At 35.1% G+C, this 15,894-nt stretch overlaps 2 protein-coding genes across 3 annotated transcripts in view; one reads left to right on the forward strand and one right to left on the reverse strand.

Annotated features, from left to right (window-relative positions):
- The first annotated feature begins 509 nt into the window (after window positions 1-509).
- gchfr (GTP cyclohydrolase I feedback regulator) lies at window positions 510-4,267 on the forward strand. Of its 2 annotated transcripts, none has more exons than XM_082143906.1 (4): window positions 510-668; window positions 1,428-1,522; window positions 2,338-2,524; window positions 3,545-4,267. In XM_082143906.1, the coding sequence occupies exons 1-3, from the start codon at window positions 516-518 to the stop codon at window positions 2,483-2,485; spliced, it is 396 nt and encodes a 131-aa protein (XP_082000032.1). In that variant the 5' UTR covers window positions 510-515; the 3' UTR covers window positions 2,486-2,524; window positions 3,545-4,267. The 2 variants fall into 2 exon arrangements, with proteins under 2 accessions (XP_082000032.1, XP_082000033.1); XM_082143907.1 differs by having other exon boundaries at window positions 2,338-2,515.
- Window positions 4,268-4,797: 530 nt separating this feature from the next.
- The window catches only part of dnajc17 (DnaJ (Hsp40) homolog, subfamily C, member 17), a 72,247-nt gene continuing 61,150 nt past the window's right edge, over window positions 4,798-15,894 (reverse strand). Inside the window, exon 11 of the mRNA XM_082143875.1 lies at window positions 4,798-5,013. Coding sequence (XP_082000001.1) covers window positions 4,894-5,013 — 120 coding nt within the window. The 3' untranslated portion in view covers window positions 4,798-4,893. The remainder of the gene's footprint in view (window positions 5,014-15,894) is intronic.

The following is a 15,894-nucleotide window of genomic DNA, read 5'->3' on the forward strand; positions in this document are numbered from 1 at the left end:
TCCAGTGTCAGGGAACTCAAAAGTACATTTTCTTTTAAGAAAACAATAAAACAGAGATTACAGGTGTGAAAGTACTACCTATTCTTTTTTGCATGTTTTGTTTTAAATTGTTTTGAATTGCATGTTGAATAGATGTTGCTTTTTGCATAACTGCATAATTTGTACTCCTTTAAATGTGTGTCATGGTAGTTTTTATAGATCTTATTGATGTACTGATTAATTGAATTTAGTATTTTTGTATTGTGATTTCAGTGGACCCCAGGAAGACCAGCGACCACCATAGTGGGAGCTAATGGGGATCCAAATAAAACAATAAACAATAAGATTATTAAACCAGATTAAATCTTCCTTCTAGCTATATATCTGTCTGTCTATCTATCTTTACTAAATTATCTAGAACACTAATTAATTATATGTGTGACATAATATCCTAAATCATCTGGAGTGACTCTCTCCTCCCGAGCGCGTTCTGATTTGCTGGACGCTGATTGGACGAGAGCGATGGGTGTTTCCGCATGCCGCTGCGAGCGCGTGCACGAGTCGAGCTGAGAACGCAGGCAGACGCTGAGACGCGACGCGACGCGACGAGACCCTCGATATTCCTCTGGAAAGTGTCCCGATCTGACGCCGAGATGCCGTACATCCTCATCAGCACACAGATCAGACTGGTGCGTATAAACACGAGCAGCGCGCGAGACAGTGTGCACGATTATGAGTGACAGCTGTGATTATGATTATGATATTACAGGATTACAGGTGTTGTTATAGAAGTAACCTACATGTGCACAAGAGAAGCTTTGACATGGTATCTGTGAATCTTGCATGATGCTTTATTCCTCTCGTGATTTGTGTTGGTCTGAATCATATTTAAATGAAAAAGTTTAATGTTGCATTACGTGCACGTGCAGCTCGTGCACCTGCAAGTGAATGATCAACAGACAGATACACAGCATACAAACACACAACTATTTCAATGTAATTTATTGTAAAGAGGAACACATTTTACAAGAAAAAAAAAGACAAAAGACATTTGCATTGATACAAGTATTAATACAGTCATAATGAAAGTAAAATGGTCAATTTTAGTTTTTTTATGGAATATTGCATTTGCAGTGTTTATTCTAAATGATTTTTCAGTGCACAACATTATTTTTTTCTCATATTCTTGAATCAGAATAACTTGCAGCATCTCTTCTTTTCTCTGATGATGTGGGCGGGGCAACCTGTCACTCACGTGTGATCAGCCAATTGCAGAACACAACTGTTCAATCATCCAATCAATTCTCCACAGACACAATCAAGCATTTGTTCTTGTTCCAGAAGAGTTTCTCTCGAATATACGACACAATAGAGAAGAAGAGACGAGCGCAGTTTCCCTTTCACGCGACTTTAAGTTGAGAAACCGTGTGTGTGTGTGTGTGTTTCAGGAGACGGGGCCCACAACGGTCGGAGATGAATATTCAGATCCCTACATCATGGAGTACCTAGGAGCCCGAAAAACCACCATACTGGGAAACAACTTGTAAGTGTCTATCTATCTATCTATCTATCTATCTTTCTTTCTGTTCATCTATCTATATGTCTGTCTATCTGTAATCTATCTGTCTGTCTGTATATCTCTCTATCTATCTGTCTATATCTCTCTGTCTATCTATCTATCATCTGTCTGTCTATCTGTCTGTCTGTATATCTCTCTGTCTATCTATCTATCTGTCTGTCTGTCTGTCTGTCTGTTTATCTATCTATCTGTCTGTCTGTCTATCTGTCTGTGTCTGTCTGTCTGTGTGTCTGTCTGTCTATCTATCTATCTGTCTGTCTGTCTGTCTGTCTGTTTATCTATCTGTCTGTCTGTCTATCTGTCTGTGTGTCTGTCTGTCTTTCTTTCTGTTCATCTATCTATATGTCTGTCTATCTGTATATCTATCTATCATCTGTCTGTCTGTCTGTCTATCTATCCATCTATCTATCTATCTGTCTGTCTATCTATCATCTGTCTGTCTATCTATCTGTCTATCTATCCATCTATCTGTCTATCTGTCTGTCTGTCTGTCTGTCTGTCTATCTGTCTTTCTTTCTGTTCATCTATGTCTGTCTATCTGTATATCTATCTATCATCTGTCTGTCTGTCTATCCATCTATCTATCTATCTGTCTATCTATCCATCTATCTATCTATCTGTCTGTCTATCTGTCTGTCTGTCTGTCTGTCAAACATCTTGTAAGTGTTCAGTTATTTCTGCATGAGCATGTAAATCACAGTCGACACACAGATAAACATCTCAGGCTTAGAGAGCATGTTATCTTGAGCTAAAGCTTTGTCATGTGATCTCTCTAACAGCTCAGAGTATCATGTGGACGAACCGCCGAGACTCGTCTTAGACAAACTCGACAAGATCGGATACAGAGTCGTGAGTATGACGGGCGTCGGACAGACGCTGGTCTGGTGTCTTCATAAAGAGACTGAAAGAGAGGTGAAGATGCTGTGACTCCAGTGACTCCAGTGTCTCGTGTTCCAGGTAAACACGGTAAACACAGTGATTTCAGCAGGACTGAGATCACACAATCAACGTTTAGAAAAGAAATAAAGTTGATGAAGGAATAAAATGATGAAGAAATGTAAAGTATTTGAGTATATCGACTTGGTTTTATTTTAAATAAACGCTTTGCAATGAAATATAAGTTTTTATCTGCTCAAAATAATGATTTGAACCCCACATTCTTTGTTATATGTAATTTTGAACAGACTTAAAGGTATAGCGGAGGATGTTTTACTTCCTGGTGGGTAGTCTAAACTATTGGTCCTCCTAATTGTCAATCATTCTGGTGAATCAATCAAACTTTTCAAAAAGTGGAGAGGGCGGGTCTTATCTAAAATTTGGAAAGATCCTCCGCTATACCTTTAAATCTGTTTACAGAATATGTAAATGCTATATTTTGTGTTTCTAATCTTGACATGTTAATATTGTTTCTGTATGATTGTGTGAGACTCTGTAATAAAAATAAAGTAAAATAAAATATCTTATTTTAAACTGAGTTGCATGTTTGATCATGGCATAAGTGTACACACCCCTGTTGCAACAGCTCTGGTTATTCAAAGATATGATTTGATATGTGTCACTTTGGTGTCACATAGGTTGTCATTTTTTAATTAAATGTGCAAAAGTTCTAATATGATTTATCTTTGTTTAACTTTTTTACATCACAAAAACCAGCTGTTTTAATAGGGGTGTGAAGACTTTTACACACACTGTAGAACTTTGCTAAATTTTCATCATGAAGGTCCAAAAATCAAACTCTACCGAGGGCCGAAAGTAAACGATGCATTATACAATGTTAAATTAAAATGTACATTTTTAAAAATCAAATTCACTTGCGTTTCAATAGAAAACGCTACATCAGAAATGAAGTTGTGGCTGATTTGCATGTGTTTTCCACCTCTTGATCCGGCTGAAGACTGCGGTTCTGCTCGGTTCTCCTGAGGACGTCTGTAATTGCATTTCCTGTGTTGTAATGTAAAAGAGACTCTGTGTTCCTCTTCTTTCCAGGAATATAAAAGAAAAGCCCACATAAGTAAACAGAAACATGTGACGGCCGCGAGGAGACCAAACGGATGATGGATAGAAGCAGCAGAAGGAAAGAAAACTGGAAGTCTGGTGGTGAAGTCGGATCACTGCGGTTTGATGGACATGAGGACCGAACATGCAAAACACAAGCAGAAGCACAAATACAGCTTGACAATCAGAATGCAATTTACTTTTACATTTCTTGTAAATGAATTATTGGTGCCAATTAAATTTTTTTTGTGGCATTTTTATCGAAATGCACTGTTTAATTTCCTTTTGGCCGTCACTAAGGATGTCTACATTACCTGGAGATAAACTCTATCCACTCACAGTTTCTGAGCCAATCACCTGCGCCCGTAAACGTCATGTGACTAATGACTGTGTGCCACAAGAACACACACCGTCTCAAACCTTCACTGGCAAAGTCAGCAGAAAGGAAACGTTTAAGTCCGTTCTGTCACATGCGTAGAGAAATGATGTTATTTCGTTCAAGAGCTCTGAGAAACCAGAAGATATCATGGGTGAACATTAGATCTTCAAACATCACAGTCAACTTTTGTGTTACATTAAGACAAACATATTACTCCATCCAATCTCCAATGATGATTTATTCACAACCACTTTTTTGATGGATGTAAAGGAGCTGACATGTACAATAATGAACTCTCTTTTTGAAGGTGTCAAAATAAAAGTCCTGGATGAGAATATGAGTCTTCTACAGTTCAAGATCTCAGATACATCAGTTACGATCACACCAGCTACTACAAATAGACTCGAGTCAGTAAATCACTTTAAAATGACTGAATGTCACTAAAATTTATAATATATATATATATATTTTAAAGAAAGACAGCACAATCACACATCGAAAGCAAAAAAAAAAAAAATATATATATATATCTGTTTGTCCAACCAATGGCAGACGGTTTATTGTACTTCACTCTTTTCACTCCCAGTATTTGACTGAGAACCGTTTTCATGTCCATATTTCATCATTTTCTTGTTGTATCAGAATACTTAGAATGATAGATAATAGATAATAATACATGAATAATATAATAATGACACTTTTGTCTTCAGTAGAGCAGCTTTACAGCAGAATCACATTTGAAATAGAATCTTTCAACATTAACTCTGTTATTTTCATGTTCATTACTGTGAAGATGAATGTCACTGTTTATGTCACGATCCTCCTGCCATAGAAAAGCACCATATGAATATTCAAGGCAAAAATGTTCGTTCCAAAAGGGCTTTATTGATGTTTGGGTGTTTAATTCCTGTAAAATCAAAGGTCAAAGTGAGTGTGTGTGTGTGTGTGTGTGTGTGTGAGGTCACGCCAGCTCGTCCTCTTCCTCTCTCTTCATCTCCTCGATCAGCCTCTTCCTCTCTTCAGCTTGTCTCAGTCGCATCAGCACCACACTCTCGTAGTCACGCTCGTTACGTAGACAACTCTGAGAAACACACACACACACACACACACACACACACACACACACACACACATATAAAGATGATGGTAAGCGTTACAGTCACTCATATGCAGTCAGGAAACCTGGTCAAGTCACGACAATTGTATTCGTTTGTATTTGTTTCAAAGCAGCTTTACTGAAAATCATGATGTAAGTGTTTATAATCCCTTATAGTCGCATTCATCAGATTAGAGCTGGACGATAATATAGCAGTTACATCATGAGATGATATAAACAATCAAGCATTTGAGATTTGCTGTATGGCATCTATCTGGATGTGAGTGAACTGTGTGTTAGTGATGTTCAGATCTAGAATGAATCGCACTTCTAAGCCGGTTCACAGAATCAAACTGAATCAAATATGAGAGTGTCTAGAAATGAACAAATGAACGAGTTGAGAGTCACGACTCAAAAAGAATCGAATGAGCTGCTGCTAAATGTCAAAGCTTCTTTCTGATTGGTTCATTCTGACCTGGCTCTCTGGTTCAGTAACCCTCATTGGCTCATTGATTCGCTGCTACTTCGGATGAGCGTCTTGAATCATCAACCTGGAACTAAAGTTCGACTCAGTTCAATTCTGTGAACCGACTTAAAAGAATGATTCGTTCAAGAATCGAACATCACTACTGCGGATAAAGTAGATACAACATACATCCAGTTGTATACATAGAGCTGGACAAATCATATACATTAACTAATATACATTCATGATACAAACAATCATGAAGCTGAGATTCCACAAAAGGTTCTTTACGAAGAAAAAGGTTCTTTAGGATGGTAAGAACTGACCACTGAACGGTTCTTTAGGGAAACAAAACCGGTTCTTCAATGGCATAGCAGAGAAAACTTTACTTGGAAGCTTTATATTTACTAGCGTATACTGTTTTACATGAGTGCAGGTACAGTGAAGAACCGTCCTCATGTCTCAGATCACGGAGGACATTCAGAGCAGCTGAGCTCAGGAATCTGACTCAACATTGTGGACTGTGTTGTGTCTGATCCAGTTTATAGAGTTCCTGTTGTGTTCTGGGTCACCGCTGTCTGATTCAGCGTTAGATCATAGAGAGACTCTCCAAGCATCTCATCCAGAGCGGGGAACAGATGTAGAGCTGATACTATAGAGCTTGTTCTGTGCAAATGTAACGTGGTGAAGTTTACTATACATCAAAACATTTTACACCCATTTGTTTCAGTGTATAATCATGAGCTTCAATGTTTAAACCCCCAAACCCTGATCATGAAACCTTTTCATCTCTAAACGCTCTTGTTTGTGCCTCAGATTACGTATCTTTGCTTTACAAAAACAGCTCAGAAAGAAATGATAAGCAACTATAACGCGCTCAACAAACCTGGAACGACTTCACAGCAATTAAAGATAATTAATCAACACTGGAATGACGGTCAACCAATCAGAATCAAGAATTCAACAGCTTCTACTCTCTGTTAAACTGTTTAAGACTGGCTGATATGATCTTAAACCTCAATATACAGTACAGGCCAAAAGTTTGGAAACATTACTATTTTTAATGTTATTGAAAGAAGTTTCTTCTGCTCATCAAGCCTGCATTTATTTGATCAAAAATACAGAAAAAAAAGTAATATTGTGATATATTATTACAATTTAAAATAATTGGTTTTCAATTTATTGTACTTTAAATTATCATTTATTTCTGTGATGCAAAGCTGAATTTTCAGGATCATTACTCCAGTCTATCACATGATCCTTTAGAAATCATTCTAATATGATGATTCATTATCAAAGTTGGAAACAGTTCTGCTGCTTAATATTTTTCATAACCTGTGATACTTTTTTAGGATACTTTGATGAATAAAAAGTAAAAAATAAAAAAATAAAAAAGAAGCAAATGTTTTAAAAATATAAATCTTCTGTAACAGCAATATACACTACTGGTCAGTCATTTGGGGTCAGTCATTTTTTTTCTTTCTTTTTTGAAATAAATCAATACTTTTATTCAGCAAGGATGTGTTAAATTGATAAAAAGTGATAGTAAAGAAGATTTATATTATTAGAAAATGTTTTTTTATTTTGAATAAATGCAGTTCTTTTAAACCTTTTATTCATCAAATATATTAGGCAGCAGAACTGTGTCCAACACTCATAATACATCAGAATATTACAATGATTTCTAAAGGATCATGTGATAGACTGGAGTAATGATCCTGAAAATTCAGCTTTGCATCACAGAAATAAAGTATAATAAATTGAAAACCAATTATTTTAAATTGTAATAATATATCACAATATTACATTTTTTTTTTCTGTATTTTTGATCAAATAAATGCAGGCTTGATGAGCAGAAGAAACTTCTTTCAAAAACATTAAAAATAGTAATGTGTCCAAACTTTTGGCCTGTACTGTATGTCATTTTAATAGTAAATTAGATTTTAGTACTCCAAAAGATTACATGACTGAGTTATGAAAGCAATAAGCGAAGTGCTCACGCACGCAGAAAGCCGACTCTCAGATCGCACGAGATCTCAGATTCAACAGGTTAAACACAGTCAGGTGTGTGTTCAGTGGAGTAAACAGCTGAGAAAGAAAGCGTGTGTGTATCAGTGTATTGTATCCGTGCAGCTCTTAAAGTGACAGCACCTAATAAACCGTGTGTATATCAGTGTATAATTAAGAATCAGTGTATAATTAAGAATCAGTGTATAATTAAGAATCAGTGTATAATTATTTCATACAGTGAAAACTAAGCAGTATTTTAATTTTTGCATATGATTATTCAATTTCTGTTGTTAAATACATCTAATGTGAAATATTATATACAATACATATAACATTTATTTTAATTTATTTTAATAGTATGAAGTTGAAACCCATCCATCATCGAAACATCACTCATGTTTGGCCTAAATATGGCCATCAATCAGTACTGACGAAAATGTCTAAATAATTACATTTCTAAATAAACTTTAATTTCTGAATAAATATTTCTAAATAAATTTCCAAATGAACAAAATCTCTAAATACATTTCAAAATAAATAAATAGCGAGCCAAAATATGTCATATATAAGCAGGGCTGTCTCTTCTGCCAAGCGATGTCTGAGAGGAGAAGAATCCTCAGCGTTCGAGAGCGTGTGCGTGTCTGTGAAAACTAAGACGAGCAGGAGAGATGAAGAGAAAGTGATTCTGCAGGGTTAGAAGCATCTGGAAGAGATGACCGGGGTCTCTCGCATCAACCACAGCAGAGAGAGAGAGAGAGAGAGAGAGAGAGAGAGAGACCGAGGGGAAGCACGAATGCCATTATCATTCCAGCTCCATGAGCTCAGGCCTCGTCTCCCACCTAACCACCAAATATCACGCAAGCTCAATTAAGTACATAAACAACTGCTGCATCTTCAGTAAACTCAGCAAACGTGCAGGAAAAGAAGAGGCATCGCTTTACACATACAAACTTTCCCAAGCGGGAACGCCGCTGAATCCCGGCCCTGGAGGAGAGCAAGCGTCCCGGATCTCCAGCGTTCAGAAGCGACGGTCACGCCATTTATAATGTTAAAAAGATTCTATTTCAAATCAGTGCTGTTCTTTCAAAGATCAAAGAATCCTGAAACAAATGTATCAGTTTCACAACAGCAGAAAATCTGCATATTAGAATGATTTCTGAAGGTGACGCTGAAAACTTGAGGTAATATTCAGCTTTGGTCAGAGGAATTAGATTAATTTTTACTATATATATTCACATGGAAAACAGCTGTTTTAAATTGGAATAATATTTACTGTTTTTACTGTATTTTTGATCAAATAAACGCAGCCTTGGTGAGTAGAAGTGACTTTATTTCTAAAACATTAAACAATCGTTCTGACCTCAAACAGCAGTGTATTCGGTTTCAATGTTAAACTATTCGTTACTGTATTTCTTTATAAATCATGGATCCTGAAGCAAAACCAGTTGAGACATAAACTGACATCAGAATGACAGTATTTGTGAGATTAACAGCATCGTAATGTTGTAATTATCAGTGGGAAACTGGGTTTTCTGGGTTAATGACTGACTGTACGGCTTATTTTTTGCATGCATTTCATAAATTGTTGATGAAGGACAGCAAGTTTGCCATGAAATACAACCTATTTAAGCTATTAAGTGTTACTTTAGAATTATTTAAATTCTGTTAAAGTATTTATTAACATTTTTTATAGAATAAAAGCATGCACCAATTCTCCTCATTTGCTCTTCGTTTAGTTGTAGTGTTCACCAGTAAGTGAAAAGAGCTCAAGTGCACATGTTTGTCTGACCAAAATCACTCGACAACATCGCATAATTACACCTTCCAAACTCATAACTCAGCGTTTGAGTGCGGTTCCTGCAGGATACTGTGGTGTGTGTGTGTGTGTGTGTGTGTGTGTGTGTGTGTGTGTGTGTGTGTGTGTGTGTGTGTGTGTGTCGACATGCAGAGACCCGTACAACACCACGGGACCAAACCACAGAGTGTGAACACACCGGTGACATCAGCGGCTGGTGATGATGTCAGCGCTCGTCTCGCCATCACGTCTTCAGCAAAACTGTGTGTGTGTGTGTGTGTGTGTGTGTGCGTCTCACTGTGAGACCAGAAGACGGACGAGACGCATCTGGAATTTGACAATTTGTCTTGTTCTTTCAAATTCATTCGTAAGAAATTCCTTTTGCTTTGTTTTTAAAAATAGCATCACTAAAAACATTCTTGGAGTTTGTTTAACAAAGTGTTATAATAGTTTCATGTGTGATACTATTATAGTTTTTTTAATTTATATTTTAAATGTATTTCTATTTATTTGAATATATTCAAATATAATTGTATTTATTAATTTTAAATTTAAATTTTTGTAATTTTGTTGTATTTTTATCACTTTTAATCATTTTTGTAAATATGTCTATGTAGTTTTTATTCATTTTGATTTCGATTTTTTTTCCAAAACAATTATTCGTCAATTTTTTTTTTGTTTAACCCTGTTTACAAGAAAATACTATTTCAGTCTTTCTGCTTCTAAATTTCACATTTAATTAAATATTTCTTAAAATTTTTAGAATTATTTAATTTATTTTAATTATTTAAATTTCACATTTAATTAAATATTTCTTTACTTGTTTGTAAAATTTACAAGTGAAAATTGCTTTAGCTAAAATATATAGCTTTTATTTTTATATTTTCAGCTTTAATTTTTATTTAAGTTTTAATCCGTTTTAACCAATAATTAGGTTTTTTCGTCTTTTTATTTTGTCGGCTCAATTGTGTTCCTTCCTGCAAAAAATAAATAAAAATATCTACGAAAAATTCCAATGTCAAATGTCTGACTTCTAGTTTCTGACCAAGGCTGTATGCCAGTTTTACTTGATCTTAGCGCTGCGTTCGACACTATAGATCATAAAATACTCTTAGATCGACTACAAAATTACACTGGTATTCAGGGTCAGGCATTAAGCTGGTTTAGATCGCATATATCAGACCGTTGCCATTTAGTCTTTTTAAACGAGGGAAAATCTAAGATAATGTCAGTAAATTACGGAGTGCCTCAAGGCTCGGTGTTCGGCCCTCTGCTATTCTCAATATATATGCTGCCACTTGGTAATATCATAAGAAAACATGGAATTTGTTTCCACTGTTACGCCGATGATACTCAGTTTTATATTTCATCACGACCAGATGAAATCTCTAAATTATCGAAGTTGACAGAGTGTGTTAAAGATATAAAATATTGGGTCACCTGTAATTTTCCTCTATTAAATTCAGATAAGACTGAGGTATTACTTATTACTCTTAACATACAATTTGCATTTAGAAGGATGTTACTTCATCTTTATCAGTTAAAGACATGGGAGTTATATTAGACACAGCTTGTTTTTCAAAAATCATATTTCATATCTTACAAAAACAGCCATCTTCCTCCTCATAAACATCGCTAAGCTCCGGAACGTTCTGTTTCATGCATTCATGACCTCTAGACTAGATTACTGTGATGCATTACTGGCTGGTTGTCCTTCATTCTCAATAAACAAGCTACAATTAGTCCAAACTGCAGCTGCTAGAGTTCTTACTAGATCAAGAAAATATGATCATCTTCAGACACATTTGTTCTGTGTCTGGCAGACGTCACTTTGCTTCACTCCCTACGGCCAGATAAACACACACACTTAAGAATGATAGCTATAGATAACGGGATGATGACAAGCAGAACATCTCTCCTCTTCACACTCGCTCAGATCTCCGCACACATGGCTATTCTCACGCGCGTTCAGGAACGAGTGCTGAAAACCCTGAGCTTTAAGAGGGAACGTCCTTCATCCTGGTCCATATCTGTCATCAGGAGAGCTCAGCTCGATACATGCGAGTCAGACGCTCAATCACAGATCACTGGGAGATAGTAGGAGACTCAAAACTGCAGATAACACCAAATCAAGAGAAGTGAAGGGGTTATGAAGAACACATCAAATGAGAACAGAGATAATAGCTCAGGCTGAACACTTTAAATAACCCGTCAGATTAAAGATAGATTAGAGATATAAAGGTGTGTGTGTTTTGACTAAAGTGTGTCAAACAAGGCTATGATTTACAGCGTAAATGTCTGTTGCAGACAAAAGTAGTTTAGAAATGTTTATGAGCTCATATTATGTGAGAAATATGTAAAATAAATAAAATATAAAATACGAAAATAAAATATAGTATAAAGACATAAATAAATGAATACAGAAGTAAATAAATATTGCAGGAATAAAAAATTTATTAAAAATTTTGGAAAAAGAAATGGTAATAAAACACTAAAATTAAATTAAATGGAAAATATATAAATAAATAAAAGATAGTATAAATAAATAAATGATAAATAATTTAATTAATTAAATAAAATACAGTAAAAATAAGTCAAATAAATATGGCAGGACTATTTAAGCGGAAAAATGTGTAAAGTTACAACGTGATAAAAAAAATGTGGAAAAAAATTGTAAATAAAAATACTAAAAAAGAAATTCAAGTATTGTAAAATAAAAAAATAGCATAAATAAAAAATAGTACAAAAAATTAGATTAAGTAAATGAATAAATAAATATTGACTCTTAAAGACTATTTAAGAGAATTTAAAAAAAAAGTTAAAAGATTATTAAAAATTGTGGAAAAAGAAATGGTAAATAAAATCTTTGCAAATAATGTGGCACAAAAGATCTTCAAGTATTGTGTGACTTTACGGCGACTTCCTGTTCAATGATGATGAATAAAACCTCACCCAGAACACCTGGTCACACAATACAGACGACCGGCTAAAGCAAATAAAGCCGTCTGAACACATCATGGATGTTGTTGATCACGACGGGGAGCTTTTTATGCTTGTAAAACAGGCTTTTACACACATAGATTTTGATGTAGAAAATGATATAGTGTCAGAACTCAAAGCAAAAGATAAGCATGAGAACACTGAACTAACTTCACCTGAGCTGAAAGAGGGTGTGTTTGGGTGCGTTTCACCTTTAGAGCTGCGATTCCTCCAAATCATGCCAGTGTTGAAGAGCAAAAACACCAGCCACAGCTACACAACACAGATGCTTTCAAATATTCAATATGCAATATATAAATCACTGTGATTTTGGAAGTAAAGCCTCATTAGATGTGAGCAGTGTAACATCAGAGGCATTCAGTAAAGAATGTCATACACACCCATTATTATCCATTAAAACGCGTGTTGCATTTACAGTAAAGCTGGCACTGGTGTGAGTGACGCCATCTGAGCTCATTAATGAGCAACGCACCCGCCGTGAGGAACGCAGGGAACTAATGTGGCTTTCAAACTCTCCAAGAACATCCAAACTAAATTAAGGAGACGTGAGGAGATAAAGCAAGGACACGCACACTGCGTAAAACACACACGGACACTGCGTAAAACACACACGGACACTGCCAAGCTCAACCTGAGAGAAAACTGATCATGAAAATACAAAACATATGTCAGAAGATATTAATGTTCTTCTATGGAGTTGATAATGATGCTTAAATATAATGCACTAAATACCATTATACAGTACTGTGCAAAAGTCTTAGGCATGTTAATATAATACAGTAAAAACCTTTATTAATATTATTAATCATATGATCCTTTAGAAATTATTCTGATATTCTAAACATTTCTGATTATTATCAATGTTGAAAACATTTGATTTTGCTGTTTTATTTTTATTTGTAATGCATTTTTTATTTTTTATTTTTTTTCAGGATTCTTTGATGAATAGAAAGTTCTAAAGAACAGCATTTATTTGAAATGTAATCTTTTGTGACATTCTAAAATAGGGATGCACAGATATGACAATTTTGGCCGATACCTTTTATATTTGAAAGCCGAAAACCGATATATTGGCCGATAAATCAAAATACTAATTTTTATACAATTTTTGAGATCCTGATTACAAAAACAAAAGTCTCATCATTTAAAATCCATGTCCCAAGCACACAATTATGATGCTCTCGTTATAATTATATACACAATCTGTCACACTTTACTGTATTTTCCTTTTTTGAAGTGATTTCAATCATATTTCAAGCAATTCAAACCCATCATGTTGAACAGTGCACATCTGAAGTCTCTCAGCTGAAGGAAATAATACATTATTTATCAGCTTTAATATATCGGCCAAATTTTCCTATCGGGCCGATAACAGTAACATTGAAAATGAACATATATCAGCCGATACCGATATAGTGGCCGATGTATCGTGCATCCCTAATTTTAAATGTCTTTACTGTCACTTTTGATCAATTTAATGCACACATAATTAGTGAAATATTTATTATCTTAATTGCATATCACGGAGATATCCACAAAAATATGAAGCAGCACAACTGTTTTCAGCATTGATAATAATCATAAATGTTTCTTGAGCATCAAATCCTCATATTAGAATGATTTCTGAAGGATCATGTGACACTGAAGACTGGAGTAATGATGCTGAAAATTCAGCTTTGATCACAGGAATAAAGTACATTTTACTATACAGTACTGTACAAAAGTCTTAGGCATGTTAATATAATAAAATTTTTATGCATTTATGCAATTTTTAACAAAAAATTTTGAAAGCATTCTGACTTTACAGCATTTTAACACGAGTGCCAGTGCTTTACTTCCCAGTACTGTAGCTTTGCAGGAAGGTTTCTTCAATGAAAGATATTAAGATATTAGATATTAACATGCCTAAAACTTTTACACAGTACTGTACGTACACTACCGTTCAAACTTTTGTGGTCGGTTTGATTTTTTTATTAAATAAATGAATACATTTATTCAGCAAAGGTGCATTAAATTGATCAAAAGTGACAGTAAAGACATTTATAATGTTACAAAAGATTATTTACGGAACTTCTATTTATCAAAGAAAATCCTGGAAAAACAAATGCATCAGTTTCCACAAAAATATAAATGTTTCTTGAGCATCAAATCATCATATTAGAATGATTTCTGAAGGATCATGTGACACTGAAGACTGGAGTAATGATGCTGAAAATTCAGCTTTGATCACAGGAATAAATTACATTTTATTATATATTCACATAGAAAACAGATGATTTACATCATAATAATATTTCACTATTTTTACTGTATTTTTGATCTTGCTGAGCAGAAGTTTCAGAGAGTGTTGAGCAGGTGAATCTTCATCAAAATCGCGTATAGGATTGTTTAGTTGAGCGATTAAGAGTGAAAACAGAAGATGATTAGACAAAAGCAGCGGAAAGAGAAACATTTCCCAAAAAACATCGTGTACAAGAACAAGTCTGTACAAAAGCACAACCACAGAAACCAGAGTCTGGATCCAAATCAACAATCTCTGCCTGTCAAGAATAAGGCCAAAGCAATCAAGCAAACTCCAGGAATATTGAGAAAGTCAGCTCGGCCTCTCGATTCCCTGTTCGCATGGAAGAGAGGAATGAGAGCTGGTGAAATTCACAGTTCCAGCTCTGGATAAACGTTATGATGAAGAGCTGATGTTTATGTGAATGATCAGACGGAGGACGGAAGGGCGGCTCTTTGTTTATTGGACGTGTTTGAAAGGAGTGTGACGGAGAGCAAGCATGAAGAAAACCCCGTTCCTGATCTTTCCCTTCGGATCTGGCGTCCATCCGGGATCCCAGACGGCAGAAGGAACATTTGATGATGTTTGGAAGGGAAAAAACACTGTGTTCAAGGCACTTTCGAAATGAAGAAACTAAATATTTAATAACTGGAGGAAGCAGGCATACGTATAACTCATCTGTCCTGAAATATAACATGTTTAGGGTTGTTATATATCAAAGCTGGCGTTTCCCAGTCAGTGTAATATAGTGTTGTCTGGTGGTCAGAATCTGTGACTGATGTTGTAGCGTTTGGATATGATTGTCTAGATATGATTGTCTTCACACATGCAGACAGGGTGAACAGGTTTTTATCTGTGAGAGCAGAAACCGACTGATAATGAGGAACAAACACTTACTGGATTTAGTTTGAGAGTTTGAGGAGCTTAGTATGGAAGATTTCAAAGCTATGGCATGTTCTCATGGTGGAAAAATGCATCCATGTGATGTTTTAACATTACATTTCTCGGGTTTTTTTTTTTTTAAATATAAACAAAATAAATAAAAAAATATATATACTTATGTAAAAAAATTTAAATTAAATAAAAGATTTGATGGATGGATGGATGGATGAGTCAAGGCAAGACGACTCTGTACATACTTTTCCTCATAAATGATAACTATGACTATCACTTTCAAATCCTGCTATTATAGATTATCACTATCATTATCTCTCCTTGGATTAAATCAATATTTATTCAATTAATTGATGTATTTATACACTTGGAACATCCACAGACTAAAAACTGAGTGAATCATTAACATGGGATCTTCAG

The sequence above is a fragment of the Leuciscus leuciscus genome, assembly GCF_965113295.1.
Source record: "Leuciscus leuciscus genome assembly, chromosome: 17".
In the NCBI taxonomy this organism is placed as follows: Eukaryota; Metazoa; Chordata; class Actinopteri; order Cypriniformes; family Leuciscidae; genus Leuciscus; species Leuciscus leuciscus.

What these genes read in the sequence shown, in the direction of transcription:
- gchfr (XM_082143906.1), top strand. Translation starts at nt 516, where the DNA reads ATGCCGCTGCGAGCGCGTGCACGAGTCGAGCTGAGAACGCAGGCAGAC. An exon ending in TCAGCACACAGATCAGACTG is followed by an intron (nt 669 to 1,427) that starts GTGCGTATAAAC and finishes TGTGTGTTTCAG; the next exon opens with GAGACGGGGCCCACAACGGT. An exon ending in ACCATACTGGGAAACAACTT is followed by an intron (nt 1,523 to 2,337) that starts GTAAGTGTCTAT and finishes TCTCTCTAACAG; the next exon opens with CTCAGAGTATCATGTGGACG.